We start from the raw sequence: 9,680 nt of genomic DNA, 5'->3' as shown, positions 1-9,680 counted from the left end.
CACCTTTGGGAGGTTTCTGATGGGAATCCGAGTGTCCGTGCAGGAGGGTCTGGTCAGCGTGTTTAGTGTGAGTTAAACGGGACCCATCCACAGGCTCTGAAATGCCGTTTATGTTGGTGCCATCATGCCTGGTTTGGAGCAGGTGGCAGGGCTGGGGTGGGCTCAGCTCTGCAGTTTCCTGCTTGCCCGTATTTCCTCGCTGGTTTAAGCTGAGAGGAGCTGTTCACCCATCGGGTACAGTCTGTTGCTTCTTGGAGGCAAAGACCCTTGGTTTTCTTTGTGGATCATCTCCATAGCCTTCCTGTGGACCCAGCATGGGTCTCTCCTCCTCTGTGGTACCTTGGTTTATACATTGTGGCACTAACTTGGCTCTGGGCAGGTGGTGCTCTGTGTGGTCAGCATCAGGCTGGAGCCCCAGTCCAGATTTCTTTCTGCCGTGTAGATGTTGGATTGTTTAAATCAAAGGTTCATAGTTTTTTGAAATTTATTTTACATTATTAAGATCTGGAATCATTGGTCTCTGCTGCTGAAACGTCTCTGGGTTGGAGGGAACACCCAGTGAGCAGCAGGAGAACTGGCACTAGAGCACTGGTTTAACTAAATCATAGAAGCCCCATTCCAATGGGATGATGATCTGAGAGATTATTGAGGCTGGCATTTTGGGGAAAGCTGGCTCCAAATTGTTTTGGAAAGCCAGGCGAGTGCAGCCCTGCTCCAGTTGAATTCCCAGCCCTCCGGGCAGAGCAGAGCGCTCTGTGCTCCAGAAAACCCACCTCAGCCTGCCCTGTCAGCATGTTCGGGGCACAGGTTGTGAGCAACAGGTTCTGGTGATAAGTCCTTGGCTCGCTGAGTCTGTGCTGGAGAAGCTTCTCCTGGGATGTGGGAGCTGGGGCGGCCAGAGGAGCAGGGTCAGGGATAAAAGCTCCTCTGGGATGTGGGAGCCGGGGCTCCGTGTGGGGCTGGGGGTGAGCAGCTGCTGGCAGTGACTCGTGGCTTGGCTCTCACGCCTTTGCTGTGTGTCCCGGGGCAGGGACAGTGGAGGAACAGGGCTTCAGGAGCAGGGACTTCCCGAGGGCTCTGTCCCCGTGTCCTTCCTCGCCCGAGGCTGGAGTGATGCTCAAGGGCGCAGGAGAACCAGTGCTGCTGGCAGGGGCTCAGGGAGGCTTAAGGACATCGACCCGTGGGGATTTGAGGACCCATCTGAGCTAAGCCTTTTCCTGTGTCCTCAGCTCTGCTTCCCCTCAGAGGAGGATCTCCTGTGCAGGATCTTCCTTTTGAACTGGAGTTCACTTGTGAGCTCTCCCTGATGTCGGGAGGGCAGCATGGGCAGAACGTTTCTGCTGGGAGCTTTTTCAGGCTGTGAGTGAGGGGCAAGCTCCCACCCAGGGCTCTGGGCCAGGAAGGATGCTGAGCTTCCTGAGAGGAATCCTGGAGACCAGGAGAGCTGCAAGGCACAGCCGTGCTGTGGGAAGTGGCTCTACCAATGTAGGGACAACTGGAAAATGAAGCAGGATAGAGAATGAGGGATTTGTAGATAAAACTGAATCTGGTTGCATCCGGGGGTGACACAGGCAGGTGAGAGGTGACAACACAGGAGCATGTGGAGTAACACCCTCTCAGTCCTTGGGAATGTCCTTTAGTGAAGTGAAGGGGCTCATTACCATCGTTAGCATGTGGATGAGCTTTACCCACCCTGAGGAAGGGGTTTGATGAAGTAACTCAGGTTGGAGCTTTTGAACATGAGGAGGGTCAGAGGAGTGAGCATAGCTGGGGGAGTCTGGAAATCATTTGTAAACTGCAGGTGCCCTCTCTAGCCCCTGGGGTTTGCCTGCTGGACCTTGAAAACTCTGAAACTTTCCCAAAAGCAGCACTGAAATACTGGGATCAAGGTGTGGTTGTTGTGGTACTTGTGTCTGATGCTGACTCTAAGTTTTCTTTTGTCCTCAGCTGCTTTTCCTCATCGGCTGAACCTTTTTTACTTGGCCAATGATGTCATACAGAACTGCAAGAGGAAAAATGCTATTGTCTTTCGGGACACCTTCGCAGAGGTGCTTCCCGAGGCTGCCTCGTTAGTGAAGTGAGTAATGAACTAACGGGGTGCTGGGAGGCCGAGTGTCTCAGAAAGGGGGAATCTTCTGCTGACATCTCGAACTCTGTAGAAACATCAGCAGAACTTAAAGGGTTCTGTTTGAGCAGCCACGTGTTTGTAGAGTGGGCCAGGGTGGGCGTGAGCTGGGTTTTAATTTGCACACGGGGGTGGTTCGGGTCAAATTATCCTGTGAGGTGGAGTGAGGGAAGCCTCACACCAGTGTCCTGCAGCCAGGGGGTAAAGAACTCTTCTCTTTCAGGGATCCATCCGTTTCCAAATCCATCGAAAGAATCTTCAAAATCTGGGAGGACAGAAACGTGTACCCCGAGGAAACCATTTTGGCACTGAAAGAAGCACTGAGTAAGTTACTTACGCTCCTCATTTGTCACCTTACAAACTGCCCCGTGAGCTCGGCGAAGCTGTAGAGATAGTCTGGGGCCACTGAGGGGAATGAGGGGCATTTGCACCTGGCACAGGCTGTAACGTAGCCGGGTGTGGGACGTGAGCAGCGCTGGATTCTCCTGCTTCACCTCTTTCGTACCTTTCTGAAGGCAGCTGTGAATTCTTTCACATGAGCTGGAACTGCTCCAGCTGAGAGCAAACAGAACGTGAGGCTGAGATGGTCCTACACATCCTGACCAGGGGGCTCTGGCTCTACCTCTGGGTCCTGTTCAGTAGCAGGCTGGTTTAAGTAATAATATTTGTGGGGCAGGAAGAGGCAGAAGCAAAGCTGGAGGGTGAAGAGTCCTCAAGTCCTTAGGGAAGAAACACGTGGAGTTGGTTAAAACCAGGGATTAGCCAATGCTCCAGTACTTGCAGGAAATCAGGTTTTGGCTTCACTCACATCATCGCGAGCTGAAGGTGCTCAGGAAGCCCTCAGGAGTGGTCTGAGGGCCGGTGGCCATCACAGCAGGAGGAACGTGGTGTCTCGGGTCGGGCTGTGGCACGAGGACAGGCTTGAGCTGGGCGTTGCATGCTGAGAAGTGACGTTTGTGCTTCTGCTCTGAAATCCCTCATTTCTGTAACCTGAAAACAAGTCTGTGAGATTTCAGGTAAATCAGGTATTGTGGCTGCTTTCCCAAGGGGCACTGCTGCCTGTTCGATGCTGATTCCATTACAGCCTCCCCAAAGAGTTTGATTTTTAGATTCCTTGTGTTTTCCCTTTTTACTGTGATTTTTGAACTGTCTTAGTGTAAGGGCAAACAGAAACTTGATTTAAAAATGGCAGACCACCCCCAGGTTGCTGCATTCCTGAGTAAACTGAGGTTCTCTTGGGCATCCAGCAGCTCCTCTAAGGAAGTTGGTCGAGGTATTTTAAAACAAATTTCTGTTCACTCTTTCACCGTGCAACTGTACGGCACCAAAAACCACATTCTGACAGGACTCCCATAATGCCAGACTGCCAAAAATGAAATGTTTTCCAGGTACCACTTTCAAAACTCAGAAGCAGCTGAAAGAGTCTCTGAACAAACCGAATAAGCCGTGGAAGAAATCACAAAGTAAGGAACCACTGTGAACTCTGTGCACTAATGCAGAAATTGGCTGCTCGAGGAGCAGAAAGGCTGAGCCTGCAGCTCAGAAGGGCCCCACGATGTGCACACCAAGGAGGTGTTGGTAGAAAACCACTATGTGCAGAAAAGAAGTGAGGCAGAAATAAGATAGGAGAGCAGAGGTTGTGGACAGGAGAGGAGAGAGCTGGTGGAACCTCTTGGAAACTGGTCTTAGACTGGTCAGAGATGGAGAGAAGACAGAGAGAAGCAGGAGGTGGACGTTCCCTTTGTGCTCAGGAACACTCCTGCCCAGCAGGCTGGGCTGGGAGGGGGCACCTGGAGCTGGGAGTGCAGGGACAGGATGTGGGAGTCCAACAGCTCAGGACTCAGACCAGCAGGAGGGAATTTACTATAACAGAGCAGCCCTAATGATCTCCTTTTGTGCCAAAGCCCTGAGTGGTCCCCACAGAGGTGGTGAGATGTCAGGTGTGACGTGTGGCACATCAGGTTTGACGAGAGGCGCAGGGTGACATCAGAAGGACAGAAGAGTTTGGGAGTGTTTATTACTGGGCTTTACACCACAAGCTGCTTTCCCAGACAGAACTGTATCCAGCATGGATGGAGGGTTTAGCGCTTTGCTTCTCATCAGCTCCTTACTTCTTCTTTCCTATTTCTCCTGTTTTGTCCAGAATGTGATGGATTCAGTCTCTTGCCAGCAGGACTCGTTCCCCCACCCTGTAACCAGGTGTGACAGTTGTTAAGGCCCTGGGCATGGTCAGACCTAGGAATTTCCCAGGGGAGACCCTGCCCACAGGAAACCTGGGCTCCATGCCAGCTCCAGGTCTGGCAGTTTGGGAATAACATTCCCTTCCTTGTAGAGAGCTGTAACTCCTTGGATAAGGCCGTGAGATCAACCCTTGCAGGAACTCGTCTTCCTGGGGAAAAGGTGTGCCCAGGAAACGTTAAGAGCATGTTAAAAAGCAGCAGTGTCACTTGTTGGTCCCAATCCAGCTGCACGTGTCCATGCCCCATGAGCTGCCAGGAGCCCGGAGCATTGAGGGGCTCATGCATGGAGGGGAGGATGTGATGGGTAACACATGGAGTTACCTTAAAATACCTTTTCTTAGGCTGCCTGTTGTGTCTGACTTCCCATTGGGATGTGCTTCCTTGATTTCTTCACAATTTTCCTTTATCCCCACAGCCTCCACCAACCCGAAAGCTGCTCTGAAGTCCAAGATTGTCGCCGAATTCCGAGTAAGTCTGTGAGTGGAAGTGACCCATGGCACTGACCCCCAGCTTGGGGGGTTTGCATGTGGGGTGACCCCAGGCCCAAGAGCCATCTGTGATGTGGGGGCTGTGACACCCACGGGGCCAACATGGGGAGGGTCTGGGCAGGCTCAGAACATCCTTGTGAAGAGGAGTCTGGAGTGGCAAGAAATTGGTCTGAATTCGGTCCCCTGACAGAGGGGAACACGTTCATGAAATGCAAAGACCTGTCCCTGCTCTTAACCAGGAGACCTGTGTAACTGCAGCTCCTGCCTGAGCCCAGGTTTGCTGATCGTGAGATTTGAGGTTAAAAATCCTGGGATCCACATGGTTCCTGGGTTAGCTCTCGCTTGGAAGCGGTCTGGAGCCAGAGCGGAGGCAGGGCTTCTCTTCCCTGGAATGTGATGAGGAGGCTTTTCCTGTTTGCTTTTTTCCAGCCCCAGTCCCTCATTGATGAGCTGCTGCTGTACAAGCGCTCGGAAGATCAGATAGAGCTGAAGGAGAAGCAGCTTTCCACTATGAGGGTGGACGTCTGCAGCACCGAGACACTCAAGTGCTTGAAAGGTAAAGCCCCGAGGGCACCCAAGGAGTGGTGGGAGCTCCTCGGTTCCGTCGAGACGGAAAACGCCAGAATTTCAGGAGTGGGGTTAAGAACCAGCGGTTCCGTCGAGACGGAAAACGCCAGAATTTCAGAGTGGGGTTGAGAACCAGGAATCAGGAGCCAAAAATCTTGGTTAGTTTGAATCCCTGCGGGAACTCTCAGGTGCAGAGCTTAGACCAAGAGAAAGACCGGCTGAAAACCAACACTGCCAGCAACCAGGCCTCCTCCTTGCCAGATCCCAGTGCATGACCCGGGTGGTCTGGGAGTGTGCAGCTCCGCTGTCGCGATATCCCGGGTGCTGCTGTTGAGGCCACACTTCCATGGCATGTAGCAGCTCACTTCCATGGTGTCCATCTCTCTACAGATAAAACAGGAGGGAAGAAGTTCTCCAAGGAGTTTGAAGAAGCAAGTTCAAAGCTGGAGGAATTTGTCAATGGCTTGGACAAGCAAGTGAAGAACGGCCCCTCGCTCACCGAGGCGCTGGAGAACGCCGGGATATTCTATGAGGCACAGTACAAAGAAGTCAAGGTGGTGGCAAATGTAAGTGTGCCTTTTCTGGATCCTCCACAGGTGGAACAGCATCTGCCTGTGCTCACTGGGCACCTCGGAGGCTGGAAGATGCCTCATCTCTCTATTCCCAAATTAAAAAGTTGATGGGATTGTTGTATGGGTGGTTTCCAAAGAGGGCAGAATTGAGGCTTTGGGCAAGACAAGGATATGCTCTCAAAATCCAGCAGTTGGAAGCTCAGTTTGTGTGTGTTGCTGGAATTTTGGAGCCCCTCTAGGTTCTTAAATGGGGCAAAATTACAGTTAGTGTGACAAATCCTGAATTCTGGAAACTTGTGATTTATGTGGGAACTAGACAAGCGAAGAAAGGACGGTAGTAAAGTGCTACAAAAACAACCAACACCCTCCAGACCCTACCAAAAGCCCCAAATGGGCAGAATGTATTTGTTAAAAAACAGGGGGGTTATGAAAATTGTTTCAAGTCAGTGGAAAAAGGTTTTATCTTCCCCACTTTTTGTGGTTGTTGCCCTGTGAGTCCCACGGAGAAGCCGAGTTCTTACCACTGCAGGGTCCAGGGATTTGGAATTGGTTTTCTCAGGCTGCATGTTGCTTCCTCAGGGGAGCGACTGAGGCGTGAAAGATCTCAGTCTGGTGTCCTTCCTTCTTTAGGCCTATAAAACATTTGCTAATCGTGTGAGCAATCTGAAGAAAAAGCTGGACCAGCTGAAAGCAACCCTTCCGGATCCCGAGGAGTCTCCCGTCCCTTCTCCCAGCATGGACGCCCCATCTCCGACAGGCTCCGAGTCCCCTTTCCAGGGCATGGGGGAGGAGAACAGCACCCGGTCTCCAGCAGCTGGAGGCCGCAAGATGGTCTCTCCAGAGGCTGCGACAGACAATCGGGACGTGGAAGACATGGAGCTCTCCGATGTGGAGGACGATACGTCTAAAATCATCGGTACGTGATTGTCGTGGGGGAACTGCAGGACAAACCAGCCCTCTCCAGCCTCACTTGGGATGTGGAGGAGGCGCAAAGCCCGTGCTGGGCTGTGGGCCGGGGCTGTTGGGTTTGGATCTCCTGGCACTAGCAGGGAAGTCCCAGTCCCACTGCGATCCATGTCCATCTCCCAAAACACTTACCGAAGATGTCTGTACATCTGTGGGAATCAGAACCGATGTGCCCTGAGTCTTTTCGGGGGACTGAGTGACCTTTCTGCTCTTGTTCCACCCTCTCTGCTGCAGTGGAGGAGAGGAAGGACAAACAGGCTGCTCCGGCCCCGGCCCCCACCAAGACTGAGAGTGTCCCCAAAGCGGTGCCGTCGGCTGCTGCGGCCGGCACGGCCTCGGGGACGGTGACGACGCCGGCCCCGGCCCCTCCAACCCCCCCGGCTCCGAAGGTGGTGAGCACAGCTCCCATCGCTCCAGCACCGGCACTCGCCTTACCCAACCTGGCCAACGTGGACCTGGCCAAGATCAGCTCCATCCTGAGCAGTTTGACATCGGTGATGAAGAGCACAGGTGAGTGCTGAGCCGGGCCGTGGGCGCCGGCACTGACGCAGCTGGGTGGTGAGTGGGTTACTGCTCTCGGAGCTCTGGCTCGGTCTCTGGCACACGGTGTCACTCCTTGAGCCTCTCCTTGCTCGTGCTCAGTTGTGCCTGTGGGAGACCTGAGTCAGAAGCACGTGCGTTGCCGGAGCAGCGCAGGTGAGTGGTGTGTGCTCCCGCCCCAGGGGTGAGTCCCGCCTCGAGACCTTCGCCGGGGACGCCGACCAGCCCCACAGCTCTTGCCAGTGGCCTGAAGACTCCTGTCCTGGGAACCCCGTCTGCTCCTTCGAATCCATTAGCGAATATTCTCTCCAAAGTCGAGATAACTCCGGAAAGCATTTTGTCGGCTCTCTCCAAAACCCAGACTCAGACGGCGCCAGCGCTGCAAGGTACTGGGGTGGGTGTTGGGGGCGGGCTGGCTGGTGTTTGGGGACAGTGGCCGGGCTGAAACGTGCTGCCCTGCTTGTCCTAAGTGAGAACAGAGGGAGAAAAACTTCACTGGAATGTTTCACGTGTGTGGCACATGTGGATGGTCCTCAGGTAGCACAGGTGTCACGGATCAGTGAGATCTGCCACTTCTCTGTGCTTCCTGCTTGTGCTGCGGCCGAAGCGCACGTGTCTGGAACATTCCCTGTGAGGCTCCTGAGCAGGACAGGAGACTGAGAGGTCTCTGTGTTTTTTATGTGCAGAAAGTTTCCCAGAGGTTCTGCTCCTGCTCCAGCACCTTGCCAGGGTCACCCGGCCAGCAGGGCAGGGGTTCCCACTCCTGGCTGCAGACCAGACTCTTACCCAACTGACTCGATGGTGTAATTTATATTTGTGGATCAATCCAAGCCTCTGGTGGAAGGTTGCACCTCACTGGTTGCTACTGTCACTGCAGCAAAATCCAGTCCTTGTTGTGGCCAGAGCCTGAGGGGGTGTTACGGAATGGCGAACACAGGAGCCTTTCCCGTGGCAGTGGCTTGGGGTGATTTGCCTCTGCCCTCAGTAGCTGATACAGCAGTTCTGTTTTCTAGGGCTGTCGTCCTTGCTGCAGAGCGTGGCTGGGAACACCGTTCAGTCGGGAGAAGCTGCCTCGCAGAGCACCTCGGCATCGCCAGCCAACACGACCGTGCCATGCATGAAGGGGAGGAATGTTCCTTCCAATCCGCAGTCCTTTATAGCCAAAAGTTTTGGTTATTCTCCAAACTCGACCACTGCAGAGGTTTCCTCCACTTCAGTCAATAAGGCTCCCGTCGGACATACCCCAGCACTGTCAAGCTCTGGTTTTAAGCCACCAACCAATTCCCTGGGATTTTCCAGTTCCCACCCTACCAGTCCTTCCTCCCTTTTGCCAACAGAAACCTCACTGGGTCAGTCCTCCGAAATTTCAAAAGCCAAGCTGGAATCCGAACCCCCTTCTCCCAGTTTGGAGATGAAGATACACAATTTCCTGAAGGGAAATCCTGGCTTCAGTGGCCTGAACTTGAATATTCCCATCCTCAGCAGCTTGGGGTCCAGCATGGCAACGGAGAGTCACACCTCTGACTTCCAGCGTGGTCCCACCAGCACTTCCATGGACAATGTGGACGGGACGCCGGTGCGCGACGAGCGCAGCGGGACACCCACCCAGGACGAGATGATGGACAAGCCGACGTCGAGCAACGTTGACACGATCTCCCTGCTGTCGAAAATCATGAGCCCCGGTTCTTCGACTCCCAGCAGTACAAGGTCGCCTCTGCAGGGCCGGGATGATGGATATTCCCAAGAACTTCCCAGTTCCGTGCACGGCTACCGGTCCTTCGGCCTTGGCAGAGAATCTCCAGCCAGCCTGTACAAGCCGCCTGCGGACAGCAGGGAGATGCCCTCCTCCCTGATGGACTCCTCCCAGGAGAAGTTTTACCCAGACACATCTTTCCAAGAAGACGAGGATTACCGCGACTTCGACTACTCCGGGCCGCCGCCCTCGGCCATGCTGAACCTGGAGAAGAAGCCGGTCAAGTCTATCCTGAAATCGAGTAAACTCCCAGATTCTGCAGAGTACCAGCCAGTGCTGTCCAGCTACGGTCAGCGGTCACAGGAGTTTGGCGTGAAGCCGTCCTTCCCCCCGGCCATGAGGTCTATCCTGGATCAGAGCGAGAGCTGCGACCCGCTGGCCTCGTCCCCAGGGATGTTTGGGAGCTACGGCCGCAGGGGGAAGGAACCG

The 9,680-nt window shown here is 54.0% G+C and overlaps 1 protein-coding gene across 1 annotated transcript; it reads left to right on the top strand.

Annotated features, from left to right (window-relative positions):
* Nucleotides 1-1,809: 1,809 nt before the first annotated feature.
* On the top strand, nt 1,810-9,674 carry RPRD2 (regulation of nuclear pre-mRNA domain containing 2; the record flags this gene model as incomplete). The annotated part of the gene is made up of 10 exons (XM_017728878.1): nt 1,810-2,077; nt 2,349-2,449; nt 3,514-3,588; nt 4,781-4,833; nt 5,283-5,409; nt 5,811-5,986; nt 6,623-6,908; nt 7,193-7,468; nt 7,681-7,884; nt 8,512-9,674. Coding segments are annotated over exons 1-10 (2,622 nt in total), but the record flags the coding sequence as incomplete, so codon positions are not given.
* Nucleotides 9,675-9,680: the final 6 nt, after the last annotated feature.

Source organism: Corvus brachyrhynchos, unplaced genomic scaffold (assembly GCF_000691975.1).
Source record: "Corvus brachyrhynchos isolate BGI_N302 unplaced genomic scaffold, ASM69197v1 scaffold443, whole genome shotgun sequence".
In the NCBI taxonomy this organism is placed as follows: Eukaryota; Metazoa; Chordata; class Aves; order Passeriformes; family Corvidae; genus Corvus; species Corvus brachyrhynchos.
The sequence above is the reverse complement of the archived record's forward strand: the minus strand, read 5'-3'. Positions and strand labels throughout refer to the sequence as shown.